Below are 24973 nucleotides of genomic sequence, written 5' to 3' on the forward strand. Positions count from 1 at the left end.
GGCCATCACCACAAAGAAACCGGAAAAAGAAACAGAAAAGAGAGTAGGGGTCAGTACCGATTTTAGAGCCACCATGAATAGTTGTTATGATGAATTGAACATATAGAGTATCAGGATTAAGTTAAATTACGATTAAAATGAAGTTATAAAAAGGCCATGTTAAAGTAATGTGTTTTCAGCAGTGTTTTAAAGTGCTCTACTGTATTAGCCTGGCGAATTCCTATTGGCAGGCTATTCCAGATTTTAGGTGCATAAAGCAGACGCCTCACCACTTCTTTTAAGTTTTGTTCTTGGAATTCTAAGGAGACACTCATTTGAGGATCTGAGGTTACGATTTGGAATATAAGGTGTCAGACATTCCGATATATAAGATGGGGCGAGATTATTTAAGGCTTTATAAACCATAAGCAGAATTTTAAAGTCAATTCTGAATGACACAGGTAACCAGTGTAGTGACGCTAAGACTGGTGTGATGTGTTCTGATTTTCTTTTCCTAGTTAGGATTCTAGCAGCTGCATTCTGCACTCGTTGCAAACGATTTATATCTTTTTTGGGTAGTCCTGAGAGGAGTGCGTTACAGTAATCTAGTCGACTGAAAACAAACGCGTGAACTAATTTCTCAGCATCTTTCAGTGATATAAGAGGTCTAACTTTACTTATGTTTCTTAAGTGAAAAAATGCTGTCCTAATGATCTGATTAATATGTGATTTAAAATTCAGATTACAGTCAACAATCACCCCTAAGCTTTTTACCTCCGTCTTGACTTTTAATCCTAATGTATCCAGTTTATTTCTAATAGCCTCATTGTATCCATTATTGCTGATCACTAAAATTTCAGTTTTCTCTTTATTTAACTTGAGAAAATTACTATTCATCCATTCTGAGATACTAGTCAGACATTCTGTTAGTGAATCAATAGAATCGGGGTCATCAGGTGCTATTGATAAGTACAGCTGTGTGTCATCAGCATAGCTGTGGTAGCTCACGTTGTGCCCTGAGATAATCTGACCTAACGGAAGCATGTAGATTGAGAATAACAGCGGACCCAGGATAGAGCCTTGTGGAACACCATATTGGATATCAAGAACCTGGGGACTCCAATTATTACTACAACCCGGAAGTACTTCTGAGTCATGAGGACGGGAGCCTGCAGTACTTCCGGGCTACTTGAGGACGAATGATGTTGCGTTTGACCCGGAAAAAGAGAAGGAACACTTCCGGGTCATGGACTATTTAAAGGACTGGTGAAAACCCAGCAAAGAGAGCCGGAGTTGGGAGGTTGGGTGACGAAACTGCTGGGAGTGGAGGATTGTTATTGATTATTGTTGGTATTATTATTATTATTATTGGAGAATTGTGGCGAGTGTGGTGCTTTGTGCACTGTATTTGAAGAAAAATATTAAAATTCTTCTTGGTGCTTTTTACAAGTGTGTCTTGGACATCTGTCTGGTGGTTTTCATGGGGCAACAGCAACCCCTAGCATCCACAATATATATATATATATATATATACAGTAATCCCTCCTCAATCGCTGGGGTTGCGTTCCAGAGTTGTCTGTTTGTCCGCTTTTCACGGGAGAACTACTTAATGGATTTAAATAATTTTTTTTCTATAATTAGCTTGAACATTCCGGTTGATTTTGCGACTTCTCTCATTGCACTAAGTATCATAGTTCACTTGCAGGAGCGATATATTCACGCTGCAAGCCGAGGCTGCAAGCCGAGGGGAGGAGGAAGCGTGACGTTAGGAGTGGGGAGCCAGGCAGGGCCGTTCTCACTCACGTGCCAGCCTCTGTTTGAGTTGGTCTACCTCTGTGTTTTGGAGTGTAGCTTGCCTCCGCTTAGCTAGCGATACCTGTTTGTTTATTGAATTTAAAAGTTTGTCCTGTTTCACTACTACACGGGCGGAGCTGCGCGGGACGGCTAGTAAGTTATATAATCGACAAACATATAACTTTTAATCACTCACTGGAAAAACAACAAGTATTAACAATTTGTAAATAGTATTGCAAGACACTGGGAAGCCTGAAGGGTGAGGTGCCAAACCTGATTAACCTGAAATTACCATATGATCTTGACAGCCTGTGGGAAAAAACTGTTCTTATATTGACTTGTTTTGGTGTATATTAATCTATAATGCCTAGCTGATGGAAGAAGTTCTAAAAGGTTGTGGCCTGGAAGTGAGGGGTCGGTGATCATTTTCCCAGCCTGTTTCATGACTCTGGAATAGTACAGTTCCTGTAAGTGGGCAGACCTGGCTATTTGTTGTATCCTGTTTTTGTCATTTTTGCTCACTGATCCAAAGCACATTGTTATGGATGAGTTGAGAATAGACTCGACGACTTCTCTATAAAACTGAATCAGCAGCACACGTGGGAGGTTGAACTTCTTCAGCTGTCACAGGGAGTACATACGCTGTTGTGCCTGTTATATGATGGATCCTACATTGGTCAGCCATTTCAAGTCCTGGGAGATTATGGATCCCAGAAATGTGAAGGTTTCCATAATTGTCACCACAGTATTAAGTATGGGACCACTCCTGAAGTTCACTGTCATCTCCACGGTTTTGAGAGTGTTTAGCTCCAAAGGGCCGGCTGCTCAACCTCTTGTCTGTTTGCAAACTCGTCACCATTCCCCATGAGCCCAATGTGGTGAGGTGCAGTCATTAGTGTAGAGAGAGAAGAACAGTGGAGAGAGCACACATCTCTTGGGTGTCCGTGTTGATCGTGTGATAGCGAGATGTAAGTTTTCTCAGTTTCGCCCACTGTTTCCTATTGGTCAGGAGACTGGTGAAATTGTGCATTTAGTATAGGGGAGGTAATGCGCTTAGGTCAGAATTTTGGAACCACCTCTGTTTGTATAGGGAAAGTCATGTGATGGACTATTAGAAATACTGCATAATGTCAAAGAAACTCTGGGATTTCATTTATACGTTTATTTCAGTTTCATTCAATTCAAGTGGAATCAATTTATTTCAATTTAATAAATTTACAATAAAAGCAATGGTTTTGTATTGATTGTGGCTCTACCACTCCCTCTGTACTAAGAGCATGCAGATGGATAGTCAGATACATCCACATCACAAAGTTAACTTGCCTGGTCCAAGCACCTTGACACCCTGGTAAAGAAGGCACAACATCATCTTTGCCACCTCAGATGCCACAGGGATTTTAGGCTGCCCTCCCAGTTACTGAAGAACAACAATATATATCCACCATCGAGACTATCCTGACAAGATGTACTGCATATATCGCCAGGTTTGGAAATGGCACACATCAGGACTGCAAGGTAGACAAGCTATCTGTATCAAGAGATGTCTGTCCAGCCATCCTAACAATGGCCTCTTCTTTGTGAAATGGTCAGGGAAATGCTACCACTGTCTGGAGACTATTTCAGATAGACTTAAGGAGGAGCTTCTGTCCACAGTCTACTTGTATCCTAAATGAGCACAGTGCCTAGAGCTACATATGAAGAAGAAGACATTACATTTATAAAGCAGGTTCCTCGCCACTCAGAGCTCTTTACACAGAGAATGGCACTCACTTCAGCCATTACCAATGTGCAGCATCCACCATGATGATGTGATGGCGGCCATTTTGCACCTGTACATTCACCACATATTAGCTATTAGGTGGCACAGGGGTAAAAGAGATAGTAGCCAGTTAGAGACAGGGGATGATTAGGGAGTCAGAATGACCAGGTCGTGGTGGACAATTTTGCCTAGACATTGGTGAATACTCTACTCTTTACGAAGGATGTCCATGGATCTTTCATGACCACAGAGGATCAGTACCTCGGTTTTACTTCTCATCCGAAGGACGATGCCATTTTTACAACACGGTGTCCTCGTCACTGCACTTGGGCATTGGCATCCATACACAAATGCCAGGGTAAGTGCCTCCTACTACCCTCGCCAACACCTCTTTCAGCGGAATCCCCAGCTTTTCCTAGATGGTGTCTTATTCAAGTACTGATGCCTTATTAATTTCTTTAATATTATTATTCATTAATTTTTTTTAAATATGAATATAATACTGCCATTGTACATATTAATATTTGTAGAGTTGAGTATTTACTAGTTATTGTTCTTTTATATTCCAATGCACAGTCTTTGAACTAAGCATTTCAGTACCTACTGTATTTTACTGTGTATAATTAATTGTAAGTGACAAAATTTAATTGGATTTGATTTGCAAAAACTTTCAAATAACTTTTTTCAGCGACATTATAATTTTACTCTTTTTTATGATGTGCATTATTATTTCTTTCTGTTACTCTTGTTGGAACTTACAGTTCCAGGGCCTCACATCCAGATTAATGTGGGTATTCATTTGGATTTTTTTATACGCCGGCATGCATTTTATGTATCTTTTTCATCTTCAGTTTTAACAAGTGTTTTAACCCGAAATTTTATTTTTTTCCCTGTGACAAACTCTTTATAATATTGGACAAGAGGAGTTGGACAAATTAGAGTGGTGGCCCTGAGGCTAAGGATCTGCACCGGTATCCAGAAGGCTGCTGGTTCAAATCCCCATTAATGCCAAACTACATGCCACTCTGTTGGGCCCTTGAGCAATGTCCTTAACCTGCAATTGCTCCAGGGGTGCTGTATAATTTCCCCCAGGGAAATGAGAAAAATAAAATTCCTAATACAAGAAATTGTATAAGGCGAAATAAAGAACAGCTCTGCTACAGGATTCCAAATGCTTGCCTTTTTTTTTGATTATTTGTAACGCTAATATCAGACCTTTACTTGTATAAATGTCAGGAAAGGCATTCGGCAGTATAAATTACGCCGAACCCTCAATTAGAGAAGTCTAGCATAGCAACCCCTTATAAAAATGATAATAGCTATGGATGAAGAAGATGATTAAGGACTTTTCTCGCCTGCAATACTGCAGGAAGTCGTGGGGGTTCTGCAAACAGAACAAAGCGCTCCTCTCCAGACTCAAACAAGCTTCCTCGTCCCGCACTAGCAAGTGGTCAACACACGCGGTGGCGCCGCGCATGCGCAACTCACGCGCTCTACACTGCAAGTTTGATTGACCGTCCGGGGCTCCTCTCCCTCTCTCTCTCTCTCTCTTAACCGGTTGGTTGCCAGCCGGTGTCCCGTGTCGTGCCCAGTCTTTAATGTCAGGAAGCTAGCGGCGACAGCTAGAGACAAACAACAAATTATTCCTGCGCTAGAGTGACGCGCGCGGACGTGGGGCGAGGAAACAGCTGACATCCGCTCGCTGGTGAGCACAAGTGGCAGCGGGGCCGCCGTGTGTCACTAGTGGAGCGGAGCGGAGCAGAGCAGGCGGCGGGAGCGGCAGCAGCAGCAGCAGCAGCAGCAGCAGCATGAGCGGCACCCCGATGCTGTGGGAACAACTACAGGCGGGCAGTTCCGAAGTGGACTGGTGCGAGGGCAACTACCTCATCTACCCGAGCATCGCCGAGTTTTACAACACGGTGTGTACACGTAGCGGCCTCTCGTATATAAGCGTGTATGTGCGCTCGAGGTAATGGAAGAGCGCAGCTTTGTGTTGATTCGCTAATCGGCACTCCAGAGTGTGCTGGCGTGTTGTGTCCTCCGTAGAGCGCCTGTTGCGTGGGGCTTTGTGTGTCCGTAGTGGTGTGCGCATCGGACTGGTGTTTGTGTCGAATTTGTCAGGGGGATATGTGATGGCACTGGAGGGGTGCATGTGCGCTGCTGACAGAGAAGCTGTGTGTGTGTACGTACGTACGTGCGTACATGTTTGTTTATGCTGCAGTGTTTCAGAATGCGTGCGCCTGCATGTCCTGTGCGGGGCCACCTCTGCGCTCAGGACTGAGAAGCCTTGTCCGTTATGTTTCTTGGTTTTGTGTTTTAGAACTTTTAAGCTTGTTCTGTCATAATGCAGGGCAGGCTTTTTCGCTTGCTTGTGTTTTGATGTTTATAGCTCGTTTACGTGTGTTCATGTAAAGCGAATGGCATCATGTGTGGAGGCATTAGGTACGTGCAGTAGCTTTAGAGGACACTGGTATGTGTGTTGTGCTTCTGTATCTGTTGTGTGTTTTGATTGTGTGCTTGTGTTTAAATAAGCGAGTGTGTGGGGGAAGTCCGCCGCTGTGCCCATGCCAGAGGAAGTGTACGGTACTCTGTTGCAAGTTGTTTTGAGTTTCGGTATTTTTAGAGTTTGTTTATCTTTATCAACAAAAAAAAAATCCGTTTGTAGAGCAAGCAGGGTGGGTTTATACGTTTATTTATTTTTAGTAGTGTGTTTAGGTTTGTTTCTGTAAAGTGTCTTGAGTGTGTACTCGCATTTAGTATAATCCAGATGTGTAAATGTGACAGAGGAGGTCTGTGCGTGTGTTGCTGTCAAATGGTAGAGTTTGTGTTTGCATTCTGTTTCATTGTGTTTCAGTGTAGGTCATGTTGGGGGATTTTCTTTTTTAAATTAGATTAGATTAGATAATCTACAAGGGGAAATTCAGATGCAGGCAGCAGCAGGAACATACATAACAAGGACACATACATGCACACTTACGCCAGACAGTAAGTACATTGATGAACTGTAGCAGAAACCTAACAAGAACATGGGGAAAGGATTCCATTAGATATATTTTGTTAATCCCAAGGGGAAATTCAGATGCATACAGCAGCAGAAATATAAAAAAAACAAGGATACAGACTTGCAGGAAAATAATACAGCCAATCAATCGATAAATAAGTAATTATATATTGTTCAGATATTTCAAAATGAACTTCACAAGTACATTAGGTGGAAGCATTACTGCCTGATAGCAGTGGGCAGTTAGGACTCCCCAGAGGTGCTTTTAGCAGGCAGTAGTGGAATGAGCCTGTGGCTAAAAGTGCTGCTAGAGAGCGCCTCCTGGAGGGGATTTTTCATAATGGCATCCGATTTTGCCAGCATCCTCTTTTCCAGTGTGTCCAGGGCTATAATAATAATAATAAATAAATATTATTATTATTATTTATGGGCGCCTTTCAAGGCACACAAGGACACCTTACAGAGCACGTTAATAACAACAGTCCCAACTTAAAATTAATAACATATTACAAAACAATAAAACCAGAATAAATACAATAATAAAATTACATTTAAATTTATCACCTAAAATGATCAGACAGAATAAGCCATCTTAAAAAGATGTGTTTTAAAATGAGATTTAAAGGAAGGAAGAGAGTCGATATGACGCATTTCTTGTGGGATAGTGCTCCTGAGGAAAGGGACCACTCGACTGAAAGCTCTAAACCCCACGGTAGTCAAGTGAGCAGGAGGTGCAATAAGATTGATAGAGAAAGAAGATCTAAAGATACAAGAAGGAATGGAGATGTGAAGAAGATCAGAAAGAAAAGGAGGTGCCAGATTATACAATACAATACAATACAATACAATACAATACAATACAGTTTATTTTTGTATAGCCTAAAATCACACAAGAAGTGCCACAATGGGCTTTAACAGACCCTGCCTCTTGACAGCCCCCCAGCCTTGACTCTCTAAGAAGACAAGGAAAAACTCCCAAAAAAACCTTGTAGGGAAAAATGGAAGAAACCTCAGGATAAGCAGTTCAAAGAGAGACCCCTTTCCAGGTAGGTTGGGCGTGCAGTGGGTGTCAAAAGAAGGGGGTCAATACAATACAATACACAGAACAGAACAAATCCTCAATACAGTATAGAAATAAAAATTTTAGAAGTACGTAGCAGAATTTAATGGTAGATGATATCACGTAATATGATTTGGATTTGTTTAGAGTCCTGGAGACCTCATCCATCAAGTTGCCTCCCCCATTTGGCCATTCCACGGCTGAAACAGTGCTGGGCCAGCCAATCCGATGAAAGGACCCCTCTTTCCCACGATTCCTGCGATCCTCCATCAGGGATGACTTTACCTTAGGCAGGCAAAACAACACACCAAGTGCCACATTTGAAACCGAGAAGAGAAACATAGTAGGTGAGGGTTAGTATCAAATTGTAACTATGATGTTACTTATGTTTTAGTGCTAATGACTAACAACAGAGATGCAGTCTGTACAGTTAATCAGCAGCTCTAGGCAGGGTGTGCTAAACTGAAGTTGTGAGTCTTCAGCCGGGATTTAAAAGCTGAGACCGAAGGGGCATCTCTTATAGTAGCAGGCAGACCACTCCACCGTTTAGGGGCCCTGTAACTATTATAATTCTGAAGAGTCTTGTGTGTAATAAGCAGAATTTTAAAATCAATGTGATATTTAATAGGGGGCCAGTGAAGCTGTTGAAGGACAGGAGTCACATGTTCAATGGAAGGGGTTCTGATGATGATACGAGCTGCAGCATTCTGAAAAAATTGGAGTTTGTAAAGGAGTTTGTGAGGAAGACCAGAAGAGTTTACAATTACAATAATCAACACGAGATGTAACCAGAGCACAAACAAGAATAGCAGTGCTGGTAGCTGAAAGAGATGGACGTAAACGGCTGATATTACGTAAATGGAAATATGCAGACCGAGTGACATTATTAATATGTGCCTTGAATTTTAAGGTATTGTCGAGAATAACATCTAAGATCTTAATCTGGGAGGAAGAAGAGATTAGGGAATTATCAATAGTCAATGAAATATGATCACATTTATCTCAAACAGATTTAGTTTCTACCAGAAGAACCTCTGTTTTATCACTATTTAATTGAAGAAAATTAGCAGATAGCCATGATTTAACTTCCTGCAGACAGTCAGAGAGGGAAGAAGGTGGAAGAGTGGAATCAGGCTTAGGAGACAGATAGAGCTGAGTGTCATCAGCATAACAGTGAAAATGAATATTAAATTTCCTAAAGATCTGACCATCCCTGTGATGGAGCTGACTTTCCTGATGAGTTTGTTTCAGGCAATGAACTCAAGTTGCTTCTCAAGGAGACTGTAGTGTAGAACACCACACTGGCTACTATGGACTGGTAGAACATTTCCAGCCCATTGCTGCACACATCAAAAGGCCAAAGTCTCATCAGGATGTCTAGTCTGCTCTGGTCCTTCTTTGTCCAGTGCCACTCTGTAGTCAGACCAGTCTGGTTTGCTGTTAATATGAACCCCAGGGTACTTGTAGCTCTGCACCACCTCCTGATTGTTGACTGGTCTTGGAGGCCTCTTGGCATGCCGGAAGTCCACCAGCAGCTCTTATGTCTTGTTAATGTTGATGTCCATGCACCACAAGACAAATTCCTCCACAACCTTCCTGTACTTTGACTCGTCTCCATTACTAATGCAGCTTATGATGGAAGAGTCATCTGAAAATTTGTGTAGGTGGCAAGCGTTGTTATTGTACTGGAAGTCTGTAGTGTGGAGGGTAAACAGGAAGGGAGACACGACAGTTGATGAGGTACTTCAGTATTAGACGCCACTAATTCTGCCACACAAGCCTCAGAAACTGCTGTCTGTTTGCCAGGTAGTCCATGATCCAGGAGATTGTGGGGGCATTAAGAGCTTTTCCCTCCCGAGTCGATGAGGATGTGACCGTTCCATTGCACACCCTTTATTGAACAGATGTAAGGGAGAACTCCTATGAACTGTCTGAGCTCACACTAACAAATGCTAACAAATCTGACAGAGATGGGGGTAGATTCACATCTGGTGCCATGGATCGAGGACTATCTTACAGACAGACCTCAGTATATGCGTCTCGGGAACTGCAGGTCTGACATTATGGTCAGCAGCACAGGAGCGCCACAGGGGACTGTACTTTCTCCGGTCCTGTTCAGCCAACATACATCAGACTTCCAATACAACTCGGAGTCCTGCCACATGCAAACGTTCACTGACGACACTGCTATAGTGGGCTGCATCAGGAGTGGGCAGGAGGAGGAGTATAGATAGGTAATCAAGGACTTTGTTAAATGGTGCACTCAAACCACCTACACCTGAACACCAGCAAAACCAAGGAGCTGGTGGTGGATTTTAGGAGGCCCAGGCCCCTCATGGACCCCGTGATCATCAGAGGTGACTGTGCAGAGGGTGCAGACCTATAAATACCTGGGAGTGCAGCTGGATGATAAACTGGACTGGACTGCCATTACTGACGCTCTATGCAAGAGAGGACATAGTCGACTATACTTCCTCAGAAGGCTGGTGTCCTTCAACATCTGCAATAAGATGCTGCAGATGTTCTACCAGATGGTTGTGGCGAGCGCCCTCTTCTATGCGGTGGTGTGCTGGGGAGGCAGCATAAAGAAGAGGGACTCCTCACACCTGGACAAACTGGTGAGGAAGGCAGGCTTTATTGTAGGCACGGAGCTGGACAGTTTGACATCCGTGGCAGAGCGATGAGCACTGAGCAGGCTCCTGTCAATCATGGAGAATCCACTGTATCCACTAAACAGTATCATCTCCAGACAGAGGAGCAGCTTCAGCGACAGACAATTGTGCCATTCTTTGGCGAATGCCAATCAAGCTGCACAGTGATGGGCTGTGAGCACAGGTCCCACTAGAAGATGTTGGTCCCATCTGCCACCCTCATGGAGTCTGTTTCTGACAGTTGTCCTCCTCACACAAAGGAGCAGATACTGGTCCTGCTGCTGGGTTGATGTTCTTGCATGGCCCTGTCTAGTTCTCCTCATGCAATGGCCTGTTCTCTGATATTTCCTCCCGCTCTTGAAAGTGTTCAAGGAGACACAACAAACCTTCTTGCAACGGACATATGGAAGTGCCATCCTAGATGAGCTGGACTACCTGTGCACTCTGAATTTGCTGCAGGTACCGCCTCACGCTACCAATACTGACAAGGACACTATTGATTAGGGTTTGACTGGGCTTGGGGTGCTGGACCGACCTGTATGGAGAAGTCTGGTCAAGCAGATCGACCCCACTTAATAGCAGGAAAAGATGAAGAAGAAGAAGAATGTTTACGCTCATTAGTATGTAACTGTCAGTAGTGAAATAATTGAGCTGCCGAGCGTAAACAGATACTATTGGCACAAACAGTTCAATATTATGTACATGTTGTAAATCTCTGAATAAATAATAAAAGAAAAATCTTGACTAGTACACAATATATTTCTCATAACAGACTGCAACTGTGCATTTTCAGTGGACATAAATGAAATTAACCAAATCATTTGGGAGGATTAATTAGGAGCTGTATCTGGGACAGGATTACTAAGCCTTTTACAGCCTTGAAGAAGGACCTACAGCACCTGAAACACGTCGACCAGGCTTTTGTGTGAACTGTGTTCATCCTTTTACAACATACTGGGGCTGAATAATAGAATACAACAGTGGGCAAATTTGTTGGTACCCCTCCATGAAAAAGGAAGAACCTACAGTTGCCTCTGAAATAACCTGTCCTGGGCACCCATCATTGTTTATTCCACATTTAACAAAAATCAGACTTTGCTTTAGAGGTTGGAGTCAACAGAATATTTCAAGTAAAAACACAAATAAAAATGGCATGGACAAAAATAATGGGACCCATAATCTAATATTTTATTGCACTACCTTTAGAGACACTCATTGCAAACAAGCAATTCCTGGAGCTCTCAATGAGATGTCTGCACCCATCAACAAGTAGCTTGGCCCACTCGTCCTCAGCAAACTTCTCCAGCTGTGCCAGTTTCATAGGGGGTCTTCTCCAGACTGCATGTTTCACTTATTTCCATAGACGTTTGATTTGTTTCAAATCAGGGCTTATAAAAGACCACTTCAGAATAGTCCAATGGTTTGTTCTTAGCCATTCTTGGTGCTGTTAGCTGTGCGTTTTGGCTGCTTATCCTGTTGGATGATAGATGACCTGCGACAGAGACAGAGCTGTCTGACACTGGGCAGCACATTTCACTCCAGAATGTCATGATAGTGTGAGATTTCATTGTTCCCTGCCCAGACTCAAGGCACCTGATGCTGATGTGACTTGCCAAAAGGCTCCAGTTTTGTCTTATCAGTCCAAATGACGTTCTAACAAAAGCATTGTGGCTTGTTGTTATGCATTTTTATAAATTCCAGTATAGAATTTTCATGTTTTTCTTTCAAAAGCGGTCTTCTTCTATTGAGCCCACTGTCACTCAAAGTAGAGGATGGCACAATCAGATACTGATGGAGTTCGGTTTGTATCTCTTTGGGAGTTGTCCTTGGCTTTTTGTCTACCATTGTCACTGTCCTTCTACTAATTCTGGGGTCAATTTTCTTATTACTGCCTCATCCAGGAAGCTTGTCTAGAGTCCCAAGGACCTTCAACTTCTTAATATTTGCACCTGTTGCCACAGGAACACCAACCTGTAATTGGAGATGGTCTTCTAGCCTTTGCCTTTAACTTGCTTGTCTAGAATTTTCTTTCTGATCTCCTCCGACAACTTTCTTCTTTATTTTCTTTGGTCCATGTTCAGTGTGGGACATACGATGACACCAAACAGCAGAGTGAATGCTTTTCTCTATTTAAATCAGCTGCTGACTGATTGAACGATTGCAGATGTGTGAAATAAATTTATGAAAACCGCTAGTTTGAAAAAATCACTGAAAACCAATTAGTGAGGACCTTTTCTAGAAGTTTGAACAAATGTGTCCAGGCCATTTTAGAATATCTTAGAATAAATAATACTTGATCTCTTCTCACACTTGCTTTGCTTTACTAGATAACATATCAGAGACGTGCAAGCATACAGGGGACAATTGATTTTCATTTTATTACTTTCAGGGGGCATGCAGCACTTTTTCAATGAGCTGTAAGGGGACCAAAATTTGTCCATGTCTGTATTGATACTGACTTCTTTGGAAGTGATGGTATATATCTCCTGCTTTGAGACTGCATGGTTACAGACTATTATAAGAAATCTATAATGTATTAGTCAAGATTGTTTATTACCGTATATACTCGTGTATAAGTCGTGTCTTGAAACCCGAAAAATCGATCATAAAATCAGACCCCGACTTATACTCCCGTTCAAAAATACGACACCCTTTTTTTATTTACATCTTTTTACCACCTCCAATCTCGCATCAGTCTCTCAGACACATTGAATTTTGTTGCAGCAGCGCAGTTACCAATTTCTTTCGCCAATCCAACCACTTTTAATTTAAAACCAGCTTCATATTTTCTTCTGATCAAATGCTCCATTGTAGATAAGGGATAAAGGTGTATGAGGGTGTGAGATACAAAAAACACAAATCAGTGCAAACGTCACTTCGGAATAGTTTGGTCATGTAGGCGCAGTACATAGAAAAAAGGCTGTGTGCTCCGTGGTTACTCTCCCAGGTGGGTGTTAGCATATCATAATTTCTTGGACCAATAACGTGAGTTTTCCGCATTTGACTTGTATGACCAACATTATACGGAAATTGCAGTGGTACCTCGATATATGTCCTTATCTGGTCAAGATCCTTTGATTTATACCAAACAGGACGTGTACCAAACAATTTTTCCTGTAAGAAATAAAGGGAAAATGATTCATTTGTTCCCATGAAAAAAAATCCTATTGTTATTGGCATATTATACATTGATGGAGTTGTATAAAATAATTTAAACACTGCTTAATGCTAAAATACATAAATACAAAAGCAATTAGATGAAATAAATGAAAATTTAACCTCACTTTACTTTTTAATAACGTCTTTGATTTTCACAATCGTAGATACCGTCGTTCTCGGCATATGGTATGCAGCAGTCAAGTCCCAGATACGCATGCCACCTTCATACTTTTCAACAATCAATTCAAATTTATGCGAAAAAACACAAAATCACGTGAAAATTCACAGAGAGTTATAGGGCGGGTTGTTCACTGAAAGCTAGCAACTGCCGTACTGACGCTCGTGGGCAGTTGTGGCTTTGTCTTGAGAGAGGTAAACAAGGGTAGCGCGTGGTGTTCTAGCACGTGAGTCATATTCCAAAGAAAGGTCGTACACCAAGCTAAAGTTTTTGCGTCCAAACAGGACGTATACCAAGTTGGACTTATTCCAAAGCGGACGTATACCGAAGTACCACTGTATATGGTAAAATCAAGCCCAGACTTATATGTGGGAGAACTTAAATGTGAGTATATATGGTATTTATAATTTATACATGGATTATAACATATACAATATTGAAGTGCTTGTGCCAATTGTATGTGTTTATGCTTAAAAGAATACACTTTTTTATGTTACTCACCCCATTCAGTTTGTAGTTATGGTTGAGAAAAATTTGTAATCTGATGTTTTCATGGGTAATGGACATAACAAAATTTCTAATGGGACCCAATGTGGACCAAAGCCCAACAACAACAAGCAATATCAAAAAACATCCATGGAAAAAAAAACATCTCACGTTACCTAATCGTGTTGCCTAATCCACACAAGTCATTCAATTGTATGCTCACAATGTGCAATACGTCTGTATTTTTTGCAAGAACATTGTTAAAGTAGAGGATCCATGGTTCTCCCGTTCTCCCAAAATCAAGGCTCTAGCCCCAGAGGGTCACGAGTACTAACAGGTTGTGCGCAGCAGAAAGTGGAGCTGTCATTCTTCTTCCTGTCATGGTTGTCTTCCTGTCATCGTTGTTCTTCTTTTTGTCTCTTCTGTGTTGCCCTCTCTATCACTTTCCCTATGCAAACTCCAATAAGTGTGTCAAGGTTGCAGTTAGGCACATTCCGCGAATATCAACAGGGTCGTGCACAGCACAGGCTGGAGCTGTCAACCTTCTTCTTCCTATCCCACAATTGGCGTTGTGCTCCACCGATGTTATAGCGCTTCTTTTTGTCTCTGCCATATCACCTTTTTGATGTGTTTCTCTATGCAGTTTGCCGTAAGAAAAAAACACAAATATTTAACAATATTTTGACAAAAAAACATTGTTTTACACAGGGCTGGATTAAGACGAAATTGGGCCTGATGCTGCAGCACAAAAAAAGGCCTATTTTTTCTTGGCATTAGTGCATGTGCATTCGACACTCACCGTACATGCGCACTCAGACCGACCAAGGAGCCTTAATTGCTTGCGACTCAACCAGCCAGCCTTTATTGAACATGAATAATAATAACGACGTAGTATCGTAACAACTCGAGAATAACATCAAACTATGTAACATCAACATTCAATAGCAATTGTCTAAAAAGTGCACTTTATGCAGAAAGCCTAACAATTAAATACACAAAATTTCGCAATTCTCTTACGAAACAGAGTAATGAATTTGCAGAGACATTGGGTCAAAGTGACTCAGTTCAGGCTCTTGAGGGTAAAAATTTGTCCACGATTTAAATTTCATAATAGACCAGAATCCTGTTGAGGATTTTAAAAATTCTAAACATCCATGCTGGGCCCATGGGCCAGCTTTTAGTTTTACCTTTACAGATAACCATTTAAATAGCCATCGATTTTTATTGTACAACTAACTTTCAAGGTGAAAAATTTACTACGTGGCAGTTACCAAACAATAATAAGGTGGCAAGAATCCCCAAGATATTGCAAAAAATGCAGTTAAATTACTAAGTAAACTGTTTAACGTAAAATTGATAGCATTAACTTGAAATCTTCGGTTAACAATAAACACAACGACGTTATAATTACGTCACAGCGCAAAGAACAATAGTAACTGTATAATAAGTAACAGTGTGTCTAGGAGTTTCGGACTCCAAATTTCATTCTAAGAATTATTTTGAGGTTAATATAGCAAAGGAAAACTGTTCAGCTTCCGGAAAATTCTCATCTGTTTTCATCTGGGCTTATTTCAGGAATGGGCCTAATGCTGCAGCATCAATAGCACCCACCTTCATCCGGCCCTGGTTTTACATATTGTGAACATACGACTGGATGACCTGACTTATAGATTACGTGATATGAGAAATGTGAGATTTTTTCGTGATGTTTTTTGATAGTGCTTTCTGTTGTCCAGTGTTGGTCACCATTGGGTCTTGTCCTATCAGAAACTTTATGTTCATTCTCCAGAAAAACCATTACTACAAACTACATGGGGCAAGTAACATATAAAAAGAAATATTTTTGGGTGGAATACTCCTTTAAGCAGTGTCTATATCAGTGTCTTTTTCATAGGGATTTTGTCACTCCATAGCAAAAATATGAGGGATGTTCAAAAAGTTTCTGCACTTTTATATTTTCGTTGGAAACGGTGAAGGAAGGAGGAGTAGTAATTGGTTGTGTCTGAGAGTGTCATGTGACTAGGAACACTGCATCGCAAAGGAAAGTGAGTATGTAGAAAAGTGATGTGATTTGTTTTTGAAATTCTTAATAAACAGAGTTAAGAAGAAGTGCAGAAACTTTTTGAATGTTCCTCGTAGTTGAACACGGAAACAATGGTCCTATTTATTGGAGAAAGAGTATGCTGTGGCCTTGTCTACAATTCTGTTACATTCACATTTTCCACTAGAGGATGGTGAATGGGCCTCACCATAAAAGAAGGTAATTTGACAGAGTTGGATCACGAGGACCTTTGAATGCTTGTACTGCACCTACAGCACAAAAAATAATACGTGAACAACAATTTGGACAGCAAGCTCGAACAACCACATTGAATCTGGCCTTGTCTTCCTGTAGCTGGATGGAATATATTAGCCAAACAGTTGTGAAAAATAAGATCATATTCTTATGGAATGAATGGAAGTGCATTTAGGCCAGAAGACAGGACCCAAATGATGGAGAATGGAGGTTGGTGGGGCAAAACGCAAAGACATATAGTTGAAGCAGAAACGTTGGTAACCTTTAAGGCCGGAGTTATACTTCATGCGACGTGACGCATGCTGCAGCGGACGCTCCTGCTACGCAAGCGTTGTAGTGTTTATACTTGCGCGCGTACTTTACGTAAATCTGGAGGAATCCACCAGGTGGCAGTGCAAGATATTATCATGGTGAGAACATGTTGGCTTCTCTGTGTTGTGAATTGCCTAAAACACCTATTAAATTCCGATAACACCTTACCGTAATATCTGTGAAAAGGATGTTTATTGATTAAATCCATCAATCCAGGGATGTGTCCATTCCAACAAGCATTGGGCACGACTGAGAAACAGTCCCTGGACGAGGTCTCCGCTCATCGCAAGGTGAATACAAGCACACATACACTAGCGTCATTTTAGCGGCACCAAATCCTTAAATCTGCATATCTTTGGAAGGAAACCGGAGCACAGTGTGGAATACCAGCAGGAAATACCAGCAACATAACTCTGCTATCGCTCCACCACCGTGACACCCCCATGTGTGTAATTATTAACAGTATTCATTATTTAAACGAAATTATATGTAAAATGAAGCATACACATTTTAATGCATTTCATCATGAAAGTGATATCAAGTATAAATCTAAAGATTCTAAATGTGCAGAGAGTTGGAATATCATACATTTAATTTGTTCTGTTTGGCGATCTATTGTTGCTTTCCGCTGCTGAAGTAAAATGCCGACATACAGATGCATTCGTGGTGCTTTTATATTCAAGCGTCGCATATTCCCGATCGTAATGACACGATATATTTTAAAAGTCTCACATACCATCTTTTGTGCCATCTATTTTTTATTGTTTTACTTTACCTGCTGTCAGGTCCAAGAAGCTCGTAGCGATTAAAAACTGGGATGACGTTTGCGACCGTCTGCTTTAATGATAAAGTAAACTACGAGGTTAAAGTGGACAATTCGAGATTAAAGCCGAAATTTCCACTTTAATCACAAAATACACGTTTTCACCGTGTCCTTTATTTTTTTTCTCAGTGGCTCAAATATAACGCTATACATTATCTTGCTGTTGTTAAGTTGCAAAAGTTAAAAAATAAAAAAGACATATATAAATGACACGATACATTTTAAAAGTCTCACATACCATCTTTTGTGCCGTCTATTTTTTTTTTTTGCAACTTCACATCGGCAACATAATGTATAGCGCTGTATTTGAGCCATTCATCAAACAGCAAAGTGCGCACATCGATCCCCGAAGGATCTCCATAGAGGCTTGCTGTCACATGTAGATAGTAAACAGCGACTCTGACGTCACGTTCCGACTTTTAGCACACTGCGCCCCCCGACTTTTTGCTGGTACTGCAACTCGCGTCGCGTTAATTTCTGAGGAGCTGCTCAGAGGACGCGTGAAATGAACGCTGGGAACGCGTGGCAGCCATGATGCGGGCGCGTATGCGTTCTGAGCGTGAAGTATAAATGAGCCCTAAGAAGTTTCTAGATGAGATGTACTGTAGGGACTGCTTAGCTATTAGCGAAGCAAACAAACTTGATGGACTGAATGGTCTCCACTCCCTTGATTTTCTAATGTCTTTTAATTTAGAAACTGGCTGTAGGAAGGTTATTGAATCTATCATAAAGGATCTGGGAGTCCCAGTGGAACAACAGCGCACAAGAAGTGGAGGATTGTATGATAATCAGTGTATCATCAGTTTTCACTATCTACAGAGATCAGAAGTCAATAGTTTGTAGAAGTGGAACCCCCCGTTAATGATCTTCATTACAGTTTCTGCCTACGACCACTTACCATTTTCATATCACCTTTGCTGGCTGCCCAGTCTGGTATCCTTTTTCCAGCAGGTCAATGCCTGACACACAGTGCTTACCCCTCCTAAAAATTACTATTAGATGTTAATACCTTTTATTTGGCTAACTGCAACTCCCGATGTGTATCTGACAAAGCATGTGTTGAACATTCTCAAAGACGAGCTACTATGAGATTCCTGCCCTCTGTAGACCATTACCACCCTGGAGGATCACTTACACAAGCCTTAAAGGTGCCACGGGACACCTTTACACATCAGTGCAACTCCATTCCACTAGGAGTGTCAATCTCTGGGGGTCTTACTTGAAGATAATATCTGCCAAATGTGGCCCTTACCTAGACGTACTGTACAAATCATTTTTTTTTGCTCTGATATTGGCACCAGTTCTTTCTCATGTGTGACCTCTTCTGTATGCTGTTTTCCATGCAAAATGGATGACTGCTTGTGGGTGCAGCAGTTGTTTTACCAGAGCAAGAGTGCATCATTTTGAATTTGCAGGATGGCAGAACTCTGTGTCTCGGGAGTCATTGTTGATGGCGTATCAGTATGGCATCTCTGGGTGTACGCATGCATGTGTGCGTCTTCTGAAGTGTACTGCATTTATATAGTTGTGTGTGAAGGCTTCTCACTCTGTATGTTTGATCACTAGAGACATGCATGTGTGTGTATCCACTTTGGTGGGTGGCTGGAACTCGATGCCCGGAGTGTGGAAGGACCGGGGGAGTATTTTTGGGACAGTTTCTCCCCATGGCTGACAGAGGGCAGCCCCCTGGTCTCCAGCAGGGCCACGGGTCGTGAGCATGGGAGCTCAACCCTGTTGGAACCTGTGGTCACCGCCAGGGGGAGCTTGGACCTTTATTATTGGGCACATTAGACAGCTGGAGTTCTTCCGGGTCAGTCCCCACCATTCAGAGGACAGAGTCAGGAGGAAGGAGTGGACAAAGCCTGAGAAAGAGGGGAGGCGAATGGACTGGCAGCAAGGAAGAGAATGGACTGTGTATTGTGGTGCTGGTGGTTTGTGCACTTTTATTATAAATTAGCCAGGTGTTGTGTGTTGAACCCGTGTCCTGCCCGTCTGTGTCCGGGTTAGGGTGGCATCACAATCACTTAGACTAGTGCTACTGACAATTTCACAGATTGCTGCGTATGCACACAGCCTGTTTAATTGTCAAGTTGTTAAACTGTTTGAAATGTAAAACGAAGGCTGCAAGTTATGGGAAACATACCATTTCTTTGTCTTTGTCTCTGAATGCGTGAAAGAAATTGTCTTCTGTTCCCTATTCTCAAGCTGCTGTGGTCAGCATATATGGAGGATTTACATCCGTGAAGAAAGTTGGGTTTCATTAGCCACACTCCATAACTGTGCTGGCTTTTAAAAGTGCAAAAAAAGAGCATCCAGATAATAAACAGAAATGTTAAGGGGCTCATTTTCTTTGATTTCAGTTTTTGTTTTTTAATTTAACTTCTCATTTTGATTAATCTTTTTCTTCAATATTTGCAAGTATTTTACACCCCAGATATTTTTTTCAATGCATTTTTCTTTATAAGTTCTTCTTATTTTCATTATTTCCTTCTGTTTTTTTGGTTTGCTTTGTACTTCTGCTTCCTTAGTATAAGTCATGTTTGGGCACTGGGGATGTGAGGAGGGTTCAATTTTATTTATGCATTGATTTTAAATTTTCTTGCAGTTGACTCTTTTTTTTTTTATTCCATGTTGTATTTCATTTCAGATCAGCAACATATTATTTTTCATTTTGCCACCTCTGCTAATATGCTTATTTCGTCAATATGCAATACATTTCAACAGTGGGATTTATCTCATTTGGACCCTGCTGGTTGTGGTGGGTAAGTGGAGCCTCTTAATTTAAAACCTCCTAAGGTTAGGATTTCTTCACATACTGTAGATATGTGGATGTGAAGGAACAAAATAAAACCCGTATACTTGTGGATGATTCACTTTTGTGGGGCATGGTGGACACACCACAGCCATTTTAAATGTGGAGGGATGATGCCACATTACAGATGACTGGTGAAAAGAATGAATGGACAGGATTATACATTCAGGTAGCCCTTTCAATGGTGGCTGGGAATTTCAGAAAGTGTGGCCCAGTTCTGGTGGTGTCTTTTCCAGCTTTTCTTTGTTTCACTTGCAGAAAAAAATAAGCAAAGAAATCTTCTAATTCATATTACAGTTTCACACCTAATTTATCCAACTCTGGGTCGCAGGAACCCAGAGCTGTAATACGTGTATAAGTTTAACATGTCACTGTCAGTCAGTCATTGTCTAACCTGCTATATCCTAACAGAGGGTCACGGAGGTCTGTTGGAGCCAATCCCAGCCAGCACAGGGTGCAAGGCAGAAACAAATCCCGGGCAGGGCGCCAGCCCACCGCAGGACACACACACTAGGGACAATTTAGGATCGCCAATGCACCTAACCTGCATGTCTTTGGACTGTGGGAGGAAACCGACTCAGATACGGGGAGAACATGCAAACTCCACGCAGGGAGGACCCAGGAAGCGAACCCGGGTCTCTTAACTGTGAGGCAGCAGCGCTACCACTGCGCCACCGTGCCGCCCTAATATGTCACTGTGCTCTGTGCAAATATATTTTAAAATCTGCCTTTTTCTATTCACATGCCCAGTTGACACAGAGACAGATTTAGCACAGGGGTTCACCATATAAGAACTGGTAGGCAAGCATTACAAGACAGTTAGGGACAACTGCGAAATGGGCAGTAGACTGAGGACTATTATACAGTGGTGTGAAAAACTATTTGCCCCCTTCCTGATTTCTTATTCTTTTGCATGTTTGTCACACAAAATGTTTCTGATCATCAAACACATTTAACCATTAGTCAAATATAACACAAGTAAACACAAAATGCAGTTTTTAAATGATGGTTTTTATTATTTAGGGAGAAAAAAAAATCCAAACCTACATGGCCCTGTGTGAAAAAGTAATTGCCCCTGAACCTAATAACTGGTTGGGCCACCCTTTGCAGCAATAACTGCAATCAAGCGTTTGCGATAACTTGCAATGAGTCTTTTACTGCGCTCTGGAGGAATTTTGGCCCACTCATCTTTGCAGAATTGTTGTAATTCAGCTTTATTTGAGGGTTTTCTAGCATGAACCGCCTTTTTAAGGTCATGCCATAGCATCTCAATTGGATTCAGGTCAGGACTTTGACTAGGCTACTCCAAAGTCTTCATTTTGTTTTTCTTCAGCCATTCAGAGGTGGATTTGCTGGTGTGTTTTGAGTCATTGTCCTGTTGCAGCACCCAAGATCGCTTCAGCTTGAGTTGACGAACAGATGGCCGGACATTTTCCTTCAGGAGTTTTTGGTAGACAGTAGAATTCATGGTTCCATCTATCACAGCAAGCCTTCCAGGTCCTGAAGCAGCAAAACAACCCCAGACCATCACACTACCACCACCATATTTTACTGTTGGTATGATGTTTTTTCTGAAATGCTGTGTTCCTTTTACGCCAGATGTAACGGGACATTTGCCTTCCAAAAGTTCAACTTTTGTCTCATCAGTCCACAAGGTATTTTCCCAAAAGTCTTGGCAATCATTGAGATGTTTCTTAGCAAAACTGAGACGAGCCCTAATGTTCTTTTTGCTTAACAGTGGTTTGCGTCTTGGAAATCTGCCATGCAGGCCGTTTTGCCCAGTCTCTTTCTTATGGTGGAGTCGTGAACACTGACCTTAATTGAGGTAAGTGAGGCCTGCAGTTCTTTAGACGTTGTCCTGGGGTCTTTTGTGACCTCTCGGATGAGTCGTCTCTGCGCTCTTGGTGTAATTTTGGTCGGCCAGCCACTCCTGGGAAGGTTCACCACTGTTCCATGTTTTTGCCATTTGTGGATAATGGCTCTCACTGTGGTTCGCTGGAGTCCCAAAGCTTTAGAAATGGCTTTATAACCTTTACCAGACTGATAGATCTCAATTACTTCTGTTCTCATTTGTTCCTGAATTTCTTTGGATCTTGGCATGATGTCTAGCTTTTGAGGTGCTTTTGGTCTACTTCTCTGTGTCAGGCAGCTCCTATTGAAGTGATTTCTTGATTGAAACAGGTGTGGCAGTAATCAGGCCTGGGGTGGCTACGGAAATTGAACTCAGGTGTGATACACCACAGTTAGGTGATTTTTAACAAGGGGCAATTACTTTTCACACAGGGCCATCTAGGTTTGGATTTTTTTTTCTCCCTAAATAATAAAAACCATCATTTAAAAACTGCATTTTGTGTTTACTTGTGTTATATTTGACTAATGGTTACATGTGTTTGATGATCAGAAACATTTTGTGTGACAAACATGCAAAAGAATAAGAAATCAGGAAGGGGGCAAATAGTTTTTCACACCACTGTATACTATTTTTGTGTGTCAATGTCAATATGAAACTGTATCATCTTTGCCTTGTTTGGTATTGCATGATTCACCTAAGTGGTGGCCTGCACATGAAGAAAGAGTATTAAGCCGTGGAGACACCTTTGAAGCTGACGGATGGATGGAAGATAACGTCATCCGATCCTGAAAATCCTTCTACTGGAGGGTGAAAATGGCAGCTTCTACAGATCATTGGCTTCCTACATCTGTTATGCATTATAAGCCGTCATTAAACAAAGCTAAATTATTTCTCCTATGTGGTTTCTTACCGCCATATCACCAAGTGAGGAGTATCGCCTTTTTACATTATATCTATATAGATTGGGGTTATGTAACACGCCGCAATTACAAAAGAACTCATTCCAACAAGGGAGCTAACGCTCCCTGCTGGATACAAGAGCCAGCTCTGAATGTGGCACCTGTCCATTGGCAAGCCCAATTTATGGACACATCACACTCGCACAGGGCCTGTTTGTAATGTCAGTTATGCTGACCTTAACATCTTTAGGGATGTGAGATTAAATAACAGCAACAATAATTTATTTCTTGTATAGCCCAAAATCACACAAGGCATGCCTCAATGGTCTTTAGCAGGCCCTGCTTTTTGACAGCCCCCCAGCCCTCACTCCCTCAGAAGGCAAAACTCGTGTAGACATTGAAAATACACGCATGCTTTGTACAAGCAACAACCAAGCATAGGATTGATACCCAAGACACTGGACCCATGATGCATCAGTGTTAAGCACTGTGGCATCCTGCTGCCCTCTTTAGATTCGTTTGCTAAACACAAACATTTTGCAGTTTTACATTTTAAAAAAGTTTTGAATTGAATTACAGTGATTCCTCCTCGATCGCGGGGGTTGCGTTCCAGAACCCCCCGCGAAAGGTGGAAATCCGCGAAGTCAAAACCATATGTTCATATGGTAATTTTAATATATTTTAAGCCCTTTTAAACTCTTATAAACATTTCCCGCACAGTTATACAGCATAAACCCTTTCTATTCTCTTAGATATTAGGTAAGATTCATTGAAATTATGTATGTAAACACACTGTTTATATACTATGCACAAACATACATAGTTTTATTTAATACGTAATACAGTTTTAAACACATTGTAATTGATTAGGTAATATAAAAATAAATGAAAAATCTACAACATAAATAAAACCTAAATATTATTTTAAAGATATCGAGCGTTTCCGATATCACATATGTTACAGCCATTGCGATATACATTGTATAAAATGTGTGTACAGTTACACTAAACGTACGTACATGTACTAAGTACGTAGAAAATTATTAGCTGTTCCCTTACTTCAACATATCCAAAACTTTTTCCTTTTCGGCAATCGTTAGTATCTTCCGTTGGCGCCTGGGCACGGCCCCGGAAGCAGTAGCTTGACTACGCACAAAGACAAACACAAAAGAGCACAAAAGTTTACTCTTTACACAGCGAAACATGTTGATGCTGAATGAGCGAGACAAAATGCTGGCTAACGCAAAGTGGAATCGAATGCTGCTCTCCGTCGCTGAGCCAATCAGCACCCAGGAACTTAACCGCGTGCTCTGATTGGGTAGCTTCTCAGCCATCTGCCAATAGCGTCCCTTGTATGAAATCAACTGGGCAAACCAACTGAGGAAGCGTGTAGCAGAAATAAAAAGACCCATTGTCCGCAGAAATCTGCAAACCAGCGAAAAATCCGCGATATATTTAGATATGCTTACATATAAAATCCACGATAGAGTGAAGCCGCAAAAGTCGAAGCGCGATATAGCAAGGGATTACTGTAATTAAATTATTCTTTATGTCAGTCATATATTCCCAAGATGGCAACTATTAAAATAAAACATGACTTTGATTGCAACAGGCTGGTGGGGCAACTGTGATATTTATATGCTGTGACTTTGACTCTCCTTATAAATGACAGAATAATAACCACATGCACAGTCAAAGTGATGGCACGTGAAGTCTGAAAGGTTTCAGTCTGTGGCTGACTTGTTTGTTTTCATTGAGATCAGCTGAATTTGGTCCGTGTTTGGCTATGTCTAGACTCTCTCAGAGTGAATGGCCTATAGTTTACTTTTTAAAACTGCATTGCTGACATTCCCTAAGAATCTAGCAGGGCTCGTCTTTCAGGAAACTGCAAAGCAAAGACTTCTCCCAGGCT

At 41.5% G+C, this 24973-nt stretch overlaps 1 protein-coding gene across 1 annotated transcript in view; it reads left to right on the forward strand.

Moving 5' to 3' along the window:
• Window positions 1–5058: 5058 nt before the first annotated feature.
• Window positions 5059–24973, forward strand: part of acer2 (alkaline ceramidase 2) — a 46478-nt gene continuing 26563 nt past the window's right edge. The window contains exons 1-2 of the mRNA XM_039758255.1: window positions 5059–5451; window positions 20146–20260. Of these exons, the coding sequence (XP_039614189.1) occupies window positions 5341–5451; window positions 20146–20260 (226 nt within the window). The 5' untranslated portion in view covers window positions 5059–5340. The remainder of the gene's footprint in view (window positions 5452–20145; window positions 20261–24973) is intronic.

This window comes from Polypterus senegalus, chromosome 7 (genome assembly GCF_016835505.1).
Source record: "Polypterus senegalus isolate Bchr_013 chromosome 7, ASM1683550v1, whole genome shotgun sequence".
Lineage (NCBI taxonomy): Eukaryota > Metazoa > Chordata > Cladistia > Polypteriformes > Polypteridae > Polypterus > Polypterus senegalus.